Source organism: Nipponia nippon, unplaced genomic scaffold (assembly GCF_047370975.1).
Source record: "Nipponia nippon isolate SJK-2023a ecotype South Korea unplaced genomic scaffold, ASM4737097v1 scaffold_6, whole genome shotgun sequence".
NCBI classification, from domain to species: domain Eukaryota; kingdom Metazoa; phylum Chordata; class Aves; order Pelecaniformes; family Threskiornithidae; genus Nipponia; species Nipponia nippon.
In genome coordinates this window covers 12,448,034-12,469,195 of record NW_028262380.1, presented here as the reverse complement: position 1 = coordinate 12,469,195, position 21,162 = coordinate 12,448,034, and the positions used below count along the sequence as shown (strand labels likewise).

At 39.7% G+C, this 21,162-nt stretch overlaps 1 protein-coding gene across 10 annotated transcripts in view; it reads right to left on the bottom strand.

Annotated features, from left to right (window-relative positions):
* The window catches only part of ABLIM2 (actin binding LIM protein family member 2), a 147,336-nt gene that overhangs the window by 75,730 nt on the left and 50,444 nt on the right, over positions 1 to 21,162 (bottom strand). For all 10 annotated transcript variants that reach the window (XM_087736499.1, XM_087736502.1, XM_087736504.1 and 7 more), the window contains exons 3-5: positions 15,332 to 15,515; positions 6,342 to 6,457; positions 1,315 to 1,441 (exon numbers count right to left, since the gene is read on the bottom strand). In XM_087736499.1, the coding sequence (XP_087592625.1) occupies positions 1,315 to 1,441; positions 6,342 to 6,457; positions 15,332 to 15,515 (427 nt within the window). The remainder of the gene's footprint in view (positions 1 to 1,314; positions 1,442 to 6,341; positions 6,458 to 15,331; positions 15,516 to 21,162) is intronic.

The window sequence follows — 21,162 nt, the reverse complement described above, 5'->3', positions numbered from 1 at the left end:
AGTTTGTCCCCATCTTTCTTTAAGCCCCCTTGAAGTACTGAAAGGCCACAATAAGGTCACCCCGCAGCCTTCTCTTCTCCAGGCTGAACAACCCCAACTCTCTGAGCCTTTCCTCATAGCAGAGGTGTTTCATCCCTCTGATCATTTTTGTGGTCCATAATTAACATAGTTAAATATGTTTAGCGTACTATGCTAAAACAGCCCATGATCAGACAGATTTATTAGCAGAGGCATAATTTTATTCGACATTTCCCTGGAGAAACATAGAAACTAATTTTATAGCATACAAGTTGGATAGCTTAGAGACTAACCTATAAGTTATCACAATAATTAATTGAATTAATTGAAGCAAGGATGTTTCTTCTCTTGAGTTATTTTGTTTGGCATTTAGCTTTTTTTAAAAGAGGATTTCACAATAACTGTATCTTTACAATTTATGGGGTTTTTATTATTAAATAACAAGCAAAAAAGCACTGTACCAAAATACAGCAAAGCAGCATAACATTTGAGATAATGCAAAACCTTATTTAAGAACACCCTTTTATTAAATATTGTTTTCTCAGCCTCCAGCGCAAGCTGTGAAATTAAATGTTATACTTGTATTAATCTAAATCCAAAGAATTGTTGAAAATCAGTGGGACATTGGCTCTGAAACTCCATCATCTCTGGGCACTGATGACTGAGTTAGCTGTTTAGGAAAATTTCATTGTATCAACACTGTTCTCTGAAGCAGAAATTAATCCCAGGTGCCTTGGCCAGTGAAAGCCCTGTATCTCACCACACATCGGACTGGGTCTGCATGTGTGCTTTGTGCTGCCTCTCATTGCTGTCATCACATTCAGTCCAAATCTGACAGCACGAGGGCCTGGAGCAGTGCAAAAGCATGGTACGTACCTCCTTAATGAACTTTTTGAGAACACTTCTGCTTATGTGAAACACATGGAAAGGATCATATCTGCTTGTTCACATTACAGCATCACATAGAGCAAAGTCAAACACAGCTAACTAAGGGCATACTCCACCCATTGCCTTTGTATAGCTTTGGCAAGTCCCACTCCAGGTAAATGGACAAATTCTACTTTTCTTAATTTTAATTTTCCTGCAAAATACAATTTATATAATACATATAATACATAATATAATACAATTTATATAATACATATATTTATATAATAATTTAGGTAATGATCTCTAATCTTTTATATATCTCCAAACACTGATAAACACAAACTAAAGGATACGCAACACTGAATTAATTATTTGGTACCAAAAGAATGCTGAAAATGAGTGAAAATGCTCCTCCACTCAACTTACTTGCTGATGTACTCTGCATTCAGTAGCTTGCCGCATATATTGCACTTAAAACATCCCAAATGCCAGTGTTTGTCCAAGGCAACCAATGACTGCCCATTTTTTATTTCTGAACCACAGCCCCCACAATCTGCAAGAGAAAATTCCAATAAGTGAATCACACACTTTAGATGGTCACGCAACAATACTGGTTACTGCAGCATGAGGATTCATTGGTGTCCTAGTAACAGCTCGTGAAGGCTCTAAAGCTCGCTGCTGGCTGCTCACTGATGGATGACAAGTGGTGCTGCCCTAATATTGTCCTAACATTGCTAGAAGACATGAATCATTCAAAGAAAAATCTAATGACTTAGGTTTCCTAGTGACTTAGGTTTTAACTCATTTATACTGTTTTAAAAGATCCGAAGCTTTGCTGATTAAGTTTTCAAGCATCACAAATCACCCCAATAAAGTTAATAAAAAAAGACCTAAAAGTCATGAGATTAAAACAAATAATTGAACCTGCATATTAGACTTTGCTTGTGGGTCTGAAAGCTTTACTCATAGTTTAAAATTCTTTTTGCAGCTGTGGGAAAAACTAAGCTGAAATTCTGATGTGAACTTTTATAACCAGGAAAAAACCACCAATACTTGAGAGGCATTACAAATTCCTGAGTAGCAGTAACACTGCAACATGTGAAAGTGATGGCTAGCTATTTATTTATTATTCATAGAAATTCACTTATATATTTATTATTTATAGACATTCACTTATATAAAGCTCAAAAAGTTGTAAGGACAATTAAATGCAAAACATGTCATAACTGGATAATATAAGCTAGGCTATGTTGGTTAAACAGGTTATGCATGAAGTAGGTATACTCCTCAGAAAAAGTAACTGAGGACAAGACTTTTTTGGGAGTTTCGTTGCTTTTTTTTTTTTTTTTTTTTTTTTTTTTTAATGATGGATGCTTTTGGTTACGGTAGTAAAAGCCAAAGCCACTCTTAGCTTCCACGCCGACAGTCCATCAGTGAGGGCTCTGTTTAGGGAAGCTACATGGACATGGGATTTGAACCTGGTTCTCTGTATCCTACATGAATCCTCTATAACCGTATAGGGTCCAGCTCTCATTCATTCTTCACTCTCTACAGATTTCAATCTATGTATAATTTTCTTACAAAATGTTAAAATAGTCAGAATATGTGAAAAAGTAGGGATAAACATCAGTAATAAACTTATTCTAGTATCAATATCTTGTAACCCTTCTAATCCTCCATATGATTATATCTTCCATCTTATAGGAAAATACGTTTTTGGGTTTTTTTTAATTCTTCATGTATACCAACAGTTTGCTAGAGAAAAGACAAACCCTGAAAGACAATTGAAGAGTCATTTAGAGATGCCAGAAGTGAAAAAAACCACAACAATGTCTTGCATGGAACAGAAAGATACACAAAAGCATTAAAAAAGATTTATCTAGCTATTAAGAAAGAACTTCAAACATAGGATCTCATTAAAAGATTTAAATAGTCCTCCTAAAAACTTCCTGATTTAAGATTCTATTTAGTTGGTTACGTGACCCTAATGAGACACTCTGTTAGTGCAATTGCAAATGTTTAATTTCTGAGTGCACGACAATAAAGGATAGTTCTTATTTTCCTTTAGTGGATTTGGAATGGATTAAGGGAGTAATAATATGTCTCTCTAATATCACCCTGTAGAGCACCGATATGTGGAAACAAGCCCAGCACAAAAGCGTGTGCACTACAGATCAGAACATTTGAGTTTTGCTAATAAAAGAGAACATTTGGGTGTGTGCCTGGATTTAGTCCCACAAGACAATAAATACTGCAGTATCTATTCTTTAATTCTATTCAGAATTTTTTTTGTGATCTCCCTTGCAGCAGGGGCTCATCTGGTAATCTAATTTAATCTCACTGCTTGAGGGTTTATTTCACAAACTTAATGCAACACTACAATGTGCTCAGATGTCACTCACCTTTCATCTGGTTTAAGCTTGGGTGAGCATAAATGCAGCATTTTGTGAGCTATCTTTTTATTCCTAACTGCTGTTTTCTCTGTTAAGTTCCAGATAATTACAAACAAATATTGTGGTTGCTATGCCAACAGTGCCTATTGATGCAATGTCCTTGTCTTCCTGTCTTGGATGCAGCATCCTTTGGTGACTCACCTAATTTCAACCAATAACTCGGCAGAACACATCCATTTGCTGCTACATGTTGATATTCTTCCCTGAGTACTCTCAACATCAACACTGCCACAAGCGGTTTTCACAGCTAGTGTTTTATAAAAGAAACAAAACAGGTAGCTAGGTATTTATATAATAACAAAAAATTCAAGGACTCCAGCAAAAAGCAAATATTTTTTACATTCTTCATTTCTTGCAAATGTAATACACAAAGGAGGTCAAAACCAAACTGGGAGGATGAAAACAGAAGGACTGGTCAGAAGGGGCAGTGATGTTGGGAGCTCGATGAGTCCCAAGAGATCTTCTGAAAGCATTCTTGAGCTCAAGTCAGAGATAAATAGGCTGACGAATAACATACAGAGTACGTATCAGGCAGTTCTGAGCCAAAAGCAAAACCAGCGTAACAGCAAGCCAATGTATTACTTGGTCCTTGACTCAGCTTGCTTGAAGTCACGTATTTTTATGCACTACTGTTCTTTTATAAAAAGAATTGTTTGTTTAAAACAAGTCTTTTTTCAAGAAGACTGTTGTTAAAACAAGGAGACACTAACACCCTTTATTGCTTTGTGTAATATGTAGCACAGCTACAGACAGCCATTCTGGACTTTCAATTTTCCAGTTCAACCAAGATGTCTCTGACACTGCTTGTTTATTCCTGAAACACTGGTTCTAGCCTAAGGATTAGTAAGTCCTTGGAAAACAGCTGTTATTACACATTGCTCTTTCACATTTACATATTAATCTAAATGTTTCCCAAATTCTTTATTACCTTTTTAGATATTTGGTTAATTTTCTGTATATTGTCATTGGTCAGGCTCTGACACATCCTGCTACATATACATGCACGCACCTCCCTGTATTTGTGGCTGCAGTGCTTCCCATTGACCCATCAAAGCTCTATTCCCCACACCAAGGAGGGATTTTATACCACTGCTACTCAATTTCCCCAAAGTGCATGAGCTCTGCAGCTCCTGAGCCAGCTGGGTGCTGCATGTCACCATGACATCAGAAGATGCTGCCCTGCAGTAGCACTGCAACACACAGGGGAAAAGGAGTAAGGAAGAGAGAAGAATGGACATAGTCTACACAGGTAAGGAAGATATTTATCTGGGATCCTGGCAACCTCATGGCACAATTTACTTGCAGACCAGATATGGACCTCAGTTTGCCCTTTAAGAAGCCATGGTATCTACCAGCTCACCCCCATCACTCCATCGTTTGAGAAGCAGAGCTGGTAGTCTCAGGTGAAGACCAAATCAAATTATTTTAGAATTCCCGTCTACTGTGTGGCAGATATCCAGGTTTGAACCAAGACTCTTATCTGAATCCACTAAAACCTGTAGCAAGCAAGATTTCCTCCATTTCTAATGAGTTTCAAAGCAGACTTGTATTTGAGGTTTAAATACTTGCATCTGTTTGAGATTTTATTTGGGGAAAAGCTAAACTTTTGTTTTCCAAGGTCAGGTTTTGCCACAAAGGTATGCTTCCAGTGCTGTCTCTCTTTGAGGCAAGCGGTTTGCTGAGATTTGCAGGTAGCTGTGCACTGGGGAGGCTCGGTGCAGCGACCTGAGAAAGCTGGGGAAATGCCACACAAGAAAAACTCTCTACGGTGGGTGTGTGTACAGAGAAAGGGAATGTAAGTCCATTAAAGGATTCTGTATCACAGATAATCAAATGAAGTTGTTCTGTCAGTACTCAACCAGGCAAATAATTTCCATTAAAGTCAAAGCCACTTTTCCCATATGACAAGGAGACAAACAGATGATAGGCCATTAACGTATGGATCTGCATATGCAGCCAGCCAAGATGGCTGAGGATGATCCATTGCTGGAATAAATGACAAGAGAAAACACCTAAGAGAGCAAGCCATCCCCTCCCAAAAAGACAACAGCATTAGCAAGGGAAGAATCAGCCCAGCGTTTCTCACTGCATTCACACAGCATCTTTTGCTGACAAACCGGAGAAAGGAGATGGTGAAAACTTCTGTAAAAAGACAGGTGTGGGGAAAAACAAAGAAAAAAGAAAAAAAAGGAGAAATTTCTCCCTGAAGCGAGCTGGATTCCTTATGTACAAAGAGCAGCAATCTATGGGGTTGTTCCTCAGCCATGCCGAATCCAGCTCGATGCGATATGATAGTCATTAAAAATATTTCTGTCTTTGCTGTTTAACTGAATTGCTGTGGACGTTTAATTACGTATAGGCGGTGGATGAATGTTAAAGCGTGGCAGCTCCTCGTGAACAAATCAGCAGAAGAACACAGTTCAGAGCAACAATGCTACTCTATGATCTGCTGCAAAAAACGTGTTATGAAAAAGACCACATTTCTCCTCTGCAGTGTTTGTATCTTCTGATAGTAAACAACAGTACTGAGGTCAAGGCAAATGTCCCTCTGGTCACGTTGCATACATTAACCCTTCCTGTGTAGTATTTAGCCATGCAGCCACGTCACTGATATTTTCTGAAGCAACCCTGGAATGCTTACAAATGATTAAATATCACATTGGATGTTATTTTAGCTGGAGTTGGACTAAATCCTCAAAAATATTAATATCCGTCTTGTGCCTTTCTCTAAATAATTTGATTTACTCCAGTTTTAATTGAATGTTCTGGGAGGTTCTGTGCATTGTTAACCCTATAATGGCACCATTTGTGCTTCTTTTTCATATCAGACTTCTCGGAAAACCGCCGTATACTTTTTCACATGACTACATTGTATTTCTTGACACCTTTTAAGCAGCATAGTGGTAAAAATCCAGTTAAACATATCAGTGTAAAATTGTGTTGTTTAAACCTGTGCAGACTAAGAAGTACCAACAGAAAAAAGCAGAACCCCCTACTTACTTCGCAGGTTCTGTACGGGGAAAGAGCCAGTGCTGCTGGAAGGGGGCAGGGAACATTTCTGGCAGATGCACTCCTTCCCATTAAAAGTTACCCGGTCACCCGCAGGGAAAGGCAGCCTACAAGAGAGGAAACAAAAGCATACAGGTTACAGTCTCACATCGTTATCAAAATTCAATATCCTCCCATAAAGGAACTGGTTATTCCTCCGGTTTGTTTTTCTCTACTTGTCCAGTTCTCATTTACGATTTTTCAGCCACTTGGAGGCTGAAGTAGCGAAGGGACATATTAAACAGACAATTTCAAACGCAGATGTTACAGCTACTTAGAAAAAAAAATAACATCTAAAGATACAAAAACACACTGAGCACTCAAGTCCAAATCCTTGTGTATCTAAGAAATGTAGTATCAGCAAGGGCTGATCATTAACAGGATCAGTTACAGAATGAAAACAAAATTGGCATTACAGGGAGTAAGCACAGGCAAATGCAGCTGCTTTTATGTTGTTAAAATGCTGCATGAGAGTGATGACTTTTATGCATTAAAAAAACCCAGCACTTGTCCTCCCAACTTTGATGATATCAAAGTCCTTCTCTTTATATGCTCAGAAAGCAAATATCAGTGAACTCTCATAGGAGAAAATATATCCCAGTTATAAAACCCGAAGTGTCTACATTACTTGTTTGCTCTACTCCACAACATCTCTCCTTACACTTAATTAAATCCTTCCTTTTTATCAATGTCCTTAAAACAAAAAGCTTTCCGCCGTGAGCTTTCTTGTCTGGGCACAGAAGCTGCTGAGGCTTTTTCTCTAAGAGGACCAGATGGACAAATCACTTCATAATGCAGCAAAGGATGGTGAGGATTCAGAAACACATTTCACTCCACCCAAAGCTCATGTCCAACTAAATCCCAAGTGAGCTATTAAAATATGGCTTAAGTGGGGCACAAACATAACGGAAGCCTTCTGCCTTGTGGTGAAGTCCATCTGATCAGATTATTTCATTAACATTTCATTAAAACTCTGCATGACGTTCCCCACAAAGGCTATCAAATTCATACCAATTGAGAGGTTGTCTTCACTACAAAAGCTGCACAGATACTTCTTGCTAAGCATAAACATTATTTTGCTCCCTAAACCACCCAAGAGTGGCTTATTCTACATTTGTGTTGCATTTAAAAGAAAATTTTTATTACTTAAAAAGGGAACAAAAGCAATGCTGCCCTTTGTTTCTAAATAATGTTACTAAAATCTATTTTAAACCAGCCAAATAAGTGTTCAATGCTGTCATCCATTTCAGACCATAGGCAATACTTTAAATATTATGAGGATACATGGAGTTTAAATATTGTTATATCTTTGGATATCTGATAACGAATTCTGCTTTTCACCTTTTTTTTTTTTCCTTCACTAATGACTTAATACTCCAAATACTTGCTACCTTCTTACTTGCCTAAAGTTAAGCTAAGGAAAAATATTTTATGGAAACAGCCTTTAAAATTGCCCTGCTCTTTGACACAACTAAATGTTCCATGTATGATTCTGGTACAAAGAGGCCCAACGCCATGTTAGTACAGATCCCAGAGTCCTAAATTTCCACCTGTTCAAGAGAGGATTTTGTACCATGAATTTTACTCAATAGCCTGACGAGAAGACGACAACGCTGTCTCTAGTTATAAGAGACAGGATCTGACAGAGCTGCACTGCTCCAGTCAGCAGCAAGCCTGTCCTGTCTTGCAGCAATCCAGCAGCAGCAAGCTCCTGTGTTATGTACAAAAAAAAAAAAAAAAAGTTCTTTGTAGGTCACAACTGTTATTCGCAATGGATTTTTATACTGCTTAAAGTCATAGAGCCTTCTAATATATGGAATAATAAAACGGTTTCATGAACATCACAGAACAGTTGAGGTTGGAAAGGACCTCTGGACATAAACATACATTCGAGTAAAAATTACCAAATGTGATACACTTCTATACAGATAATGAAAATTAATGACTAATTTCCAAAAACTGTCTTAACAATGGAGTGATATAATTCCAATGCTGTCCTAGTTTTCTACTGTCAATGTGAAAGACACCATTTAATCATGTTTTCGTTTTAATAAAATGTTACAAAATCAAGTCGAGAACTAAGCTCTATTGATTGACCTGGAAAGGCACAAGCCAAGGAATTTCAACTGTTCCAGAACTGAGACAAGAACTTGTAACTGACCTCCTATGTGTTTTTAGGAAGACATCTCATCTTGATTTACAGGCACCCATATACTTTTTATGACCACTGGTAATCTATTTTGAATTAAACCCCCACAAAAATGGTAACCTGCTCACACAACTACACTGCCATACAACTACCCCAATATCTTTTGTTCTTATGCACAGTTGCATGCCCTGGGCAGGATATTACCATCAAGTATGGTTTGCCATACTCCTTATGGGGAACAAGACTGGGACTCAGCTAATGACCCAAGTGGACTCTCATGAGAGGTCTCAGTAAAACGGCAGGCTTCGCACCATTAATAATCCTGGAGATGGTGATGTCCTGGAAGCCATGAACGATTCAATGCTCTGAAGAAGTACCGCGACTACTGAGCATTCTTGTATCTAGTATATTAGGAGCGGAAGTGAGAGGCAAAGTTAATATATTTTTGACTCAATGATTTACCTAACAAAAATCCAGCTGAACTCAGAAGCCCATCTGAAACACATGCACCAAGTATCAAGTAAAGTAGAAGTAAGGACTCTTCATTTTGAATTGGCTCAGCTACATTAGGCAATTAAACAATCTGAAAGAAAATACAGTTAAGACTTAGGAATAGGATAATTGGCCTCCTATAGCACAAAGAGAGAACCAGGCAGATGACACCCATAAATCATGACAAAGTTCACAGGCACCACAGCATGCCACAGAGCCTCCTTCGGGGTGAGCATGTGTGGAGGCTTTCCTACCCCATAAACATATCTTATTTGGGCTATTATCTGAAAGTTTAGTAACTACTCAGTGTGCCCTTCCGTTCAGAGGAGAGAAGGCAACAGTTTCACTTCTCTATTAAGTTTTTCACATCTGCAAGATACCTTGCTCTATAAAAGCAGGGAAATCCTCCTCGGAAGTTGTCCGCTCGAAGGTACAGGCGGACGTTTCCTTCCCTCACTGGTCTTCTAAACCCATAATTAAGTCTCAGCATTTGCTTCACTATTTTGTTCACTGAGAATCCAGAATTCATACACAACACATTTGCCAGGATTTCTGTAACATCTGACCTCTCCCTTTCACAAGCAGCCCTACTTGAGGATTTCAACGCCGGTATGAGCGAAGGCACCACAGAAGGTGGTAACAGTCAGTTAGCAAGGTTTCAGTTTCTGAGCTCTTTAACTTGTGAGCAGGACTGTATATAGCATCGTAGGTTAAGAGCAGTGTATCTGCCTTCAAATATAATGACATCTCACAACCAGTCACCCACTGAACATTGCTAGGTATGGGTTTTAATTAGCTACTTATCCTTTTAAAAATATTCAATGTGATTTTCACAGTTGGATAATCTATTTTTAAAATAAGAATTAAGAGCATCTTTAAAGCAGCTCTCTGAAATGACTTGTAGGATTTTAATACATCTTCTATGATTCGTTTCCCAATGAATTTTGTTTTATCCACCTGCCTACAATATTTGTAAACTCAGAAACAACTGGAGCTGACCAACAAAATTATATTGTAAAACACCAAACCACGATCAGCCTAATCCAGGGTAATTGTGTGCTGACACTGAAAGGTCTGGACCTGCTCTTGTCCTTCTCTGCACCATGCCTCAACCTATGCAGCTCTGGGCACGTCATTCAAGCTTTCTGGGCCAAAAGAAAATACTCAATTTTTTTCAGAGCAGACAGACAGCATTCTGTTCTTTAAGTTTCTGATCTGACTCTGTGGCTGAACAGTCAACTAAATTTGATATAATAAAATAGAAGCATATGGTCAGGGATGTGGGGAGAGCAGAGCTATCCATTTCAGTAACAGCCTGCAGTTTCACTGGGTCAGGTGTAATGTCAGACTGCAACCTGAGGACAGGATCAAATTCTCTAACTTGTACCTTGTACAATCACATCCCTCAAGGTTGCTCCACAGTGAAAAATTTGACCCAGGATGTTAAACCTGATGAGACAAAGTGGACATTACTTCCCATATACTGCCTTCATGAATATCAGCAAGGGCAAATGCCAAATCCTGTACCCAGGAAGCAATAACCCGATTGACCAGGGGTCAATCAGCTGGAAAACATAAAAAGACATGGGGGTCCTGGTGGACACCAGGTTGAACGTGAGTCAGCAGAGTGTCCCTGCAGTAAAGGCAGCCAACTGCATACTGGGCTGAATTGATATAGTCAGCAGGTCCAGGGAAGTGATCTTTCCCTCTGTTCATCATTTGAGAGACTGTATCTGGAGCAGCGTGCATCATTTTTGGGCTCCTCAGGACAAGATTTACTGGAGGGAGACCAGTGGAGGTGGCTAGGTCCAGAGCTGGAGCAGAGGACACATGAGCAGGGGCTGAAGGAGATGGACTTGTTCAGCCTTAAAATGCTTAGGGGAGATCTTACCGCTGTCTAAAACTACCCAATGATGTGTATATGAAATTGGAGCCAGGCTCTTGCCAGAGGTACCGAGTGAAAGGACTAGAGGCAGCATAAGCTGGAACATGGGAAATGCCAACTCAATATCAGGAGGAAAAAAACCTACCATGAGGGTGCTCAAATGCTGGAACAGGCTGTCCAGAGAGTCTGTGGGATCTCCACCCTTGGAGATATTTAAAATGTGACCGGACAATGCTCACAGCAGCCTGCTCGAACTGGACTTGCCTTGAGCCAGGGGCTGGACCACAGGACCTCCACAGGTCCCCTCCATCCTACATGACTCTAGGGTTACAGGTATGCTCCATGCATAAACCTGAAGAGCAGGACAGCAAGACTCCTTTGTTCAGGAAGTACCACGTATTCATAAACGTGTTTGGTTTTTTACATCTTACGTATGTATGGTCTGCATAGATATATTAATACATTTATATAACTTATTCTCACACTAAGACTTCTTCTGAAAATTCTATTTTCAGAAGTATTATCACAGGTATGACTACCCATTGCTTTTTGAAAGACTCAATTTCCTGACTTTTCCCATCCTGCATAAGATACTCCTGAGAGCTGTACAGCCCCATCTCTGACAGCCATATAAGAGCTGCGTGCACAATTTTAATAAAACTCAGCTTCTACTAATACAGATAACCTTAATTTTCTGCCTCTTTCTATTTTGCTTTTACAAACGTGAACCTTTTGGAGGAAATGTCTTTGGCAGCTCTCTGGAGAACACAGTCCCTTCCAATTAAGGAAACTGTAAGAATAAGATTGCTTACCCGCTTCCCAGGAATTCAGAGTAAGATTGAAAAATGTTGCAGATTTAACTGCTATGTTGTTATTTTTCTTCTCATTCCTAGTTTTAGGCATTATCATCATGGAACACAACAGCAGGAAACAGTTTCACTGGACTACAAACAGCACTGGAAGAAGAAGGGGCTAAATCTTCAATCTTTATGCCAGCAGAACAAACAATGCAATTAAAACCTGAATTTGTTTAAGAGCCAACTGGTCAATGCAAGATAGACAGAAACAATCACATAGGACGATATGTTATACTGTACTTTTAATAGTCAGTTTTTCTCTGAATACTAATTCATTTTTTTCACACTTTGACCTGTGGCAGCCCAGGGCAATAGCATCTGAGTCCCAGGGGATGCCTGGGGATGAGTTGGGTTTCTGACAGACAAGCTTTCCCACAGAGGAGGGCAGCAGCTTATCACCACCGTGCAGAAGGCACCAGGGAATACAGCTCTTTTTTGTGACACTGGGCCACATGGCATTCAAAAGTAGTAATACCACGAGCTCCAGAAAACGAATGGGCTTGTGTTACTGGCTTTTTCCCACTGCTCCAGCTAGCTGTATGCACATTAGATTTTCTCACTGATTTTACCATCTGAAGCAACATACACTTCCCACCAGTTTCTATTTAAATCTTATCTTCTCTGAAAATAAGAAAAAAAAGGAGTTGCTACCATGACTGGTTTACTACTCAACGCAGGAAGAGTTTAAAAGTGTTACTTCAGAGCTACAGAAATACAGGTTATAAAAGTGCTCATTTAAAGCACTTAACGATCCTGCACCACTCTGGAGACCCCTGTCACAAGTGCAAAGTGCCTTCTGCTGCCAATGTTTTCCTGCTGAAGTTGGTAAGAGCCTTGCTTGCTTTCCACGAGAGCAGGATCAGCCCCACTGTCAGGCAGTCACCACCTCTCAAGTTCACACCGTTCTGCAAGTCAGATTTCTAACAGAGCACCCACATTAAAGTCTGGCTGTAAAAGGCAACATCAGATGCACTTTCTGTGATCAGCCAACTGCCTCAGACGGCATGCTTTTGGCACATTATTTAAGGTTTCTGCCCATGTGTAAGAAATGAGGACACAAATGGTACTTCTGACTCTTCCCACCAAAGAAAATGCCAAGGTAGAGTGCTTTACAATCCTGTATCTCAAATCAAATGACTCTATTTTTTGCCTTTTAATTTTTTTTTTAAACAACAACATAAAAGTTCTTTTTTTCTGCTTAAACCACATGTATTTACAGCCTACCCACCTTATTTTTACTGAGGATATCACTCAATAAAATAAATGCTGATGATGTTTAGATAGGACAGTCTTTCCCATAAAAAACATAAATTATGTCTGGCTTGCAAAGACTGGGGCAATTGAAGCAATGCTGATTTAAAGCAGTTGAGGACCTGGTCCAGTGTTTTTACTTTAAACAGATGACAGAATTCTTCTGTTGCTCTGCACCACAAGTCAGTGTTATAACCCCCCTGGGAGACACTAATTGAATCCTGCTAGTCAGCAAGGCATTAGTTCGCTCTGATGAAGACAACATGAATTTGTGTGTCCTTCTAAGGAAAGCAACGGAAGGAAATCTGGGTCTTTCTACTGAAGTTTTAGATAGCAGCAGTTAGAAACTTCATCAATGAAACAGCTTTTAATCCCATTATTTAGTTATACAGAAGGTTAGGGAACATCTCTGATTTTTTTATATGAAATACTATTGTATCAGGAACTTCATTTTTAAAAGCTTTAGCATGTCTTCAATACACATGATATTTGTAGCATGTTCTAGTGAGTATTTTAATTGTACTGCAGTTCAGCTCATCTGAATTGTTAGGTACCTAAGTATCAGTAGCTTAATCATAAAGAAAATTGTTCTGAATTTCCAGGGAAACAAGACAAATTCTACCACCAAGCTCCAAACTATCAACTGAAGGACTGACTAAATACAGCAAGAGGTTAGTATATCCAACGGCCTGACTGAAACCTGTTGGCACCAGGCTGCTAAGTATAGTAACACGCAGGTAAATAATTTATGCCTCAATGCTAAACCTTAATGGTGTGGCTGAGGATACAAGCACATTTAGCAGGAAAACAGAATCAACCAGTTTTTCTTTTTGTCTTAAATGAAGAAGTACCTTACTTTACAGAAGGTACTAGTGCTAAGAAGAAAGGTACTAAGAATTAGCTGTGTTCCTCTGCAGAAGAGCTGTAATAGTGATAGGCTGCAGGCCAAGAGCATGTGCAGCCAGCAGTTAACTCATGAGATCCACAATTAGCCAGATAAATAATTTTTCCTCCTATTTAGAAAAAAAAAAAAATAGCGTTTTTTGTTATCTTTACTCTTCATGTTTGTTTAAAGTATCCAAAAGGAAAAAATCTCCTATTAAAGAGAGTAAAACTTGAACAGACAGAATTTAATAGAATAAAGACTTGTCAGTCTCAGAGTCTTCCTCTTAACATGGCTATTTAATTATTCCTGCAATTGATATATTAAATTGATATCCTGCCATGAAACACAGCTGTTTTGGAATTTGAAGTCCTGCTTCTGCATCAGCACAGGAGGACATCTGAGCTCGGCAGCCCTAGGAGCTGGGCAGATTTGGCTGGCAGATGGCCACAGTGACAAGGACACACTGGTTTTAGACTGCACAGTCACCTGAATGTGCCACCCGCGCATATAGCATCTACAATGTGGTGCATCAGTGCCCCGTTGTGCTTTCCCTTTGAACATGGGGTTACTTTTCTTGTACGGCTAAAGGCTCAAGTTTAGCCAGAAAAATTATTACAGCATTTCCACTTGCTCCAAGCGGCTATAACAGTGCATTTCTTGAAGGTTTGGTGGACTTAAAAGTTTCTTCCTGAAGTCTTCAACAGATTTGTTTGTGCTATTTCCAGAGAAGAGGATCAAGATGCAGGTCAAATTGACATCAGCTGCTTGTAGTGCAGAGCCTGCAAACAACCCCACCAACACTGGGTTGCAACATCGCATGTACCCACATGGGAACTGATCCCACTGAACTCCACCAGGCTGCTGGGGGTGGGGGGAGACCTTGTGTGCTGTGTCGCTTGTCACCTCCACAGCTGCTGGAGATCCTTGGTGAAATCCAACACATACATAAGCGTCTGTGAGTACAGGACCTCTCTGTCCTATTTTAAATGACTATTGGAGTTTCTGGGAAGCAGCACTGTGAAACTGCAGTTTAAATCTATTAATACGGTATCTACGCGGCTCACTGAAGACTCAGCCGCTGGCATTTGAATCTTTTGTAACTTCAGTCAACAAAACACAAAATAGCAGACACCAGAGAAATAAAGCGACATTTGGGGCTAAAGGTCTGACAGTAGAGGCAGTGGCAGTTTCTCAAGTACTTTGAAAACCTCACACATAAGATATCATAAAACAGAAAAAGCATTTTAAACAAAAAGAGGCACTCAGAATTTGCTTTTTTTTTAAATTCTGCTACTTTTTAAGGAGTGAATAATAGAAAACAACTATTTTTTTTCCATCTATAGGTTATAAGTTAGAACGCCTGGCATTCATCTCTCAAAATCCAGTTTTAAATTGAAACACAACTTCATGTAGAAAACATACCTGCAAACAGCACACACAAAACAGTCTGGGTGATAGGTTTTGCCCAGTGCTGAGACCACTTCTCCCTCAATGAATTCATCACAACTGAAGCACCGTGTGCCATAGAGTCTCTGGTAGTCCAAAGTACAGATGTAGTCTCCCTGTCTCACAAAAAATCCTCCTTGAGCCAGGTCACATCCACAAGCTGCAGGAAGAAAAAAGGCAGACTCAGAAGGCTGGAAAAGCAAAGCTCGCTCTCTAAGGCAATGCTGACTTTCCACCTATGATCAATACAGTTCCTAGTGGAGTGTTTAAGCACTTCAGTATATGGGCTTATGATCACAGAACTGTTGTGCACCTGGAAAACACTGCTTTTATAGTAAATTACATCAGTGAAGTATTTTGTACACTAATAGTTTGGATTTATTGCATGTAAAAATATTAACCTTAGTGCAGAGGCTGCTAGCACAGAGTTAAGTCTTTAGGAGTTGAGTTCAGGGCTAGCATATACAACACCCATCATTCTTAATAGGTTAAAGGAAATGCATAAAGGATATAAACCTTCAGAATCTAAAGCATCAATGTTACAAAGAAACGTCTCTGAAAGATTACAATTGTCTGATATTCCTCCTGGACATGAAAGTGGCTAAAATACTGCTCCTTCTAAACATGGGGTCTGACGCACACGGCAACTGCTGTAAACTTTCACAAGTTTACAAGATCCCTTTTTTTAAATCAAATCTTACATTCACCTGATAAACCTCACCAAGCATGAATTGGAGGGATCTCCAGAACCACCTGCTTCTGGCAAAAGCAGAGTTTTTAATCCTATTTGTCAATTTATATTGTTTAAGCTAAATCTGCAGGAAAGGGATAAAGTTAATTAACCAAAGGCTTGTGAGACTTTTCAGGGCCTTTCTCCATTGCACGAGGGCTGGAGTTAGGCTGGCATTTTGAGAATGTATAAAATGGGAAAGGAGAGATAAAACAGTCTGGGTGAAGTCATACAGAAGTAGACAGAGATGTAGAAGACGATCCTCATCCATATTGACCAGGATCTTTGAAAACAGACTTGATTTGTTTTATAAGGAGAACTGGAATTCAAAATGGTGATTCTGCTGCTGTGCTGACTGCTACTGCACTCTAAGTCACAGCATCACACTTGTTACTACGTACTTCTGCTCCTGGGGATGTGCATGTAGGGAAGCCCTTCCAGCAGCAAACGGTGCTTACAGTCAAACGAGGCTGAACAGACGACCGCAGCAGTGTCACATCTTGCATGCAGCACACAGAAAAAGAGTGGGAATGTTGCTTATCAAATTTGGGTTGCATGTACAAAACACCACAGGGCTGCTCAGTGCCTTGGTCCCAAAATAGCAGAGGTACCTAAACTTTTAAAGTTCAAGACTGAGATTTCTGCTTAGGTACCTGAGAGTCCACAGGCACTTTGGTTGGTAAAGCCTCTCAACTCACACCAAAGCCTGTTTGCAATGCCAGAATCAGTCATCTTGCATCTAAACTATGAGAAACGAGTCCAGCAGGCATGCTCAAGGCATAAAATAACAAATACTCACAGCACAGAAACCCCAAGAAAGCATAGGATCCTAACATTCATTCAAAAACACATTCAATCACCTGCCCTTTTTTTATCATCTTTCTTAGTAGTTAGGGACAGCAGCACAGGAGGCCTGGGCTCAAGGCCCTCTTTAAACCCTGAGTGGGCATTTAAATCCTGATCTTTCTCTCTGGAGATGGCCCCAACCACTAAGCGACAGAAAGCGACAATCATGCTGAAACTGTATTAGTATATGACCAAGAACTGAAGAACCATGAGTTAATTAACCTTTCTTGTAAGTCAAAATAATTCCAATTGTGTTACATTTGTCATAGACAACAACTATGGATTAGATGGTTTATCTTGCAATACATTGTTCATGTGCTTTATCTCACAGGCTTAACACATTCGCTTTAATATTTTTCTTTCTCACCCTTGCTCTAATTTTTGCTAAGGGCATGCTTTTCGAACAGACTTTTCAAAAATATGGCATGACTTGCTGAATACTACGAGTTTCTTTCAGTTTATATATTTCACCTAGGTACGTACTGGTGTGACAGAAGCACAAATCAACTATGGATTTAAGATGATGCTGAGCAGCACGCTGAGCTGATACTAATGATGCACTAGAGCAGTTCTAAATTGTATCATACAGTATTTAAACTTGCAGAGTGGATCATAAAAGAAAAAAATTAAAGGACATAATTAGGTTCCTGAAGCGAGCAGGGAGGGGTTACATCGTTATAGAATATTTCTTTATGCCAGTAGTGGCACATTTTACTGCAGCATGCCTGAACAAAGCCACCAAGAATCACTTTGAGCTACAGGGCAGGCACCGACCTATGCATTTTGGTCCGTGCCATCCCAGAGGGATGCCCCCCCCCCAAAGGGGGATCCCCTTGCTATGGGCTTCCATAGCAAGGGGAAGACGAAGAGTTGATAGTGTACCCACAAATTACCTGCCACTGCTCTCTTGGGCACTCTTGCCACTACTCACCTGCTAAAATGAGCGGTAAGCACAAGCAAATCTATATGTTTTTCCTGCTGACATTAAGGGAGGCCACGCAGGCCCTGTGTCACTGCTAACGGGGCCCCGGTGCTGAGGTTCAGGGTAGGTGGGGCCGGCGACAGCCCTGTCACTGGTGTTCGACAGGACCCTGTCTCACGCTGAAGGTATCTGCCTTTCTCTCTGCTGCCACCGAGGTTACAATTACTATGGCTTCTTGTGTGTTACTCCAAAGCACTTTGCACAAATGCACTTAATCCTGGCTTCTCAGGAAACCTTGCAGTGAAACTGTTTACCCAAAGAGAATCAGATAATAAAGATATTTGGACTTCAAAATAAAAGCTGAGCTTGGCATCTTCTACCCAGGCCCCTCTCTGCATCGCCATCACCTCAGCCTCCCTGTACACGGAGTGGCTGAATTCAATAAGGAGGGACACAAATTGCTCCATTAAGCACGGGCAAACACGAGCAGAGCACACTTCATTTGAACAGCAGAATGAAGATTATGAATTGTTTTCTACCTAAGTTGTGCTAATACCTGTTACTGTACTTTCCAATTAATATTAATGGATTCAGCCTCACAGTCATAGCAGGTACGCTGCAAGTGAACTCCATGCCAAAGTCATGGGTTCTTCTAGTGGCTTTTGCTACACACCACACGAGGGTGACATTCATACAAGAAATGAAGTGGACCATGAGAAGGAAAACCAACTTACCAACATACTTGCTCCACAATACAGAGCTATTTCAACATACATGACTTTCTAGATAAACCAAATGCTGTAAATCTCACCTACCTGTAGCCCTAGAGCAATAGATAGGATAGAAAAAATTAAGAGGATAAGATTGTAATTAGGTAATTGGCCAAGGGGGAGATCACAGCGAAGAAGGGTGAAGCACAGCCTCCAGGAAGGCTATTAGTACAGCTGATTAACGACTATGGGAAATGACAATAGGAATAATGTTCTTGCTACAACAAAGCAGACCCATGGCAATGAAGTGCACTAATGACCCAAAGCCCATAGGCACTATCAGTGCAGAGGGGGATCCAGACAGAAAGGAAGCTGGATAGTTTGAGACACGGAGAAGGGATTTACTTTAAAGGCACAAGGTGAAACATCTTCCATTCAAACAGGAGCAACAAAATTCCCTTCTGAGAGGCAGAAGGAAAGAAAGACTTGCAAATATTGGTGATCACAGGACAACTACAAGTCATTAACGTTTTGAATTAATAAGCAAGGATGCACTGGACCAAGCAAGTCCCATAGAGCTAGCTAGTTCTAAAGACAGTATACCTTGTGAGCACACAGGGTATATCCTGCTCAGTTATTTTCTCAAAAGACCAATTCACAGCAGAGCCGGGCTATCAGGATGACATAAAGAATAAAATCCTATTTTAAGAGACACGCAGAGCTTGGCTTGTTTAGCATAACCAAAAAAAAAAAACCAACAAAACCCAAACCTTAGGAAACAACTAATATCTCAAGATACACCTGAGGTTTAAACAGAGCGAGTTAAAGAAAAGATGAAGAGCTATTTAAACCCAATGAGAATGTTGTCACAAAAACAAGTGAGGAAACCCTGGCCATGAATAAATGGAGGCTGCAAATGAATACAAGTATTTCTAACAATCACAGGATAGAGGCTGTGGAACAGCATCCCAGTAAGAAGGAAAAAAGATGGAAAAAGCCCTCAGATCTCTGCAGCTCTGGAATGAAGTCTGAGCAATATTAAAAAGGGATTATGATATATGGTTAAAATATTAGCTTAAAGAGATTATCTTTTAAAGAATAATGAGAGAGATATCACAAAACCATTAAAAGTATCAAATGTGAAACAAAGTTGGATGAAATGAGAAAAAAAATTGTTGGTTTTTTTAATTTCTTAGGGTTTGAGTACCTTAAACCCAATACCATCCATAAAATATAAGTATCAACATTCGAAAATATAGTTCTCCCGTTTAATGCTTCTACTTGATTAAGCAGATGCATCTGTCTTCCTCCATAAAATCAGCACTTAGCAAACGTTACAATGTACCAAACACCTCACAGTTTTATTCAACTGTTTCCTGATGCTGCACGAAACTTCAAGACCTTGAATTCTATGGTTATAGTGGAAAATGCAGAGGAAATAAGGGAAGAAGCTCTTTCTTTTTCACTGACAGTACTACTTTCTGTGTAATACAGTAATAGAAATAAACTGACATATAAATAGGTTATAGTATAAATTTATTTGGAACCAATTAGATCAGTAACAAATTGAATTGAAACTAGTGGCCAACATGCTTATTCTTCTTCGGAGATTTGATAACCTCTTCCGCTCAGCAAGGCTATTAAATCTCCTGATGTAGGTCAGTATGACTACTGATTCAGTTTAGTGCAAGAACATTTTTATGGCAGAGGACTGTAATTTTCTTGAATATTTCTTTCATAAAGCCAGCTGCTTTTATGTCACTAAAAACATAACTTTTGAAGATTCTAGCTGAAGCAATCTTACATGTGCCATACTGAAGAAAAATTTTTTTTTCATGACAGCTTTTAAACAAAAACAGGATTTTCATGCAAAAATGTTAGGTACATTGTAAAATATTTCTTCAGAGAAAGAGCTGGCATGAAAGATCTCAAACAGGCTTAGCCATCACACAAGTTTTTATCTGTATCAGTGATAAAAGTTTTTAGTGTTTTAGCATTCCAAGAAATTTCAAAAAATCATTTTTATCAGACCTTGATGCCACATTTGGCCCCTTTATCTCAGTTCTTGTCAATGGTCATCAGTTCTTCTAGAGTTCCCTCCAAACTGATTAGCTATAAGCAAAACTAAGAAAGAAAGTCCATTAATGCATTTTTTGGCACAGAAAACTGAGCAGGCTGGGCTTTTGGCCCTTTCTTTCCAGCTTGTTTTGGCATATGCCCCTAACAGAGACCACGTACATGACAGTTCACGAGGTGCTACCCTCTGCAAAGTCTTTATTCATGAATGAAGAAAAAACTAGCTCATGAGTGAATCTTGGGCACAGGAGGTAGTCCCTCCTCTTACCCACTGACTCTGGAGGCTGGGGGAAGTCACAGCTTTTCCAAAATCCAAATCCTCCTGCCCTGCTCTTCACACATCGCTCCATCACCAGCTATGCTCCACCAGCCACATCTCGAGTCCCAAACCCTTGTGTGCTCCTGCACTCTTTGAACCATCTAATATGATTTAACTCGACACCCAGCTAACCAGAGAAGAACACAGGGATTCCAGTTAAATACTGGCTTGGATATTAAAATAGTCCCAATTTAAAGCTGAGAA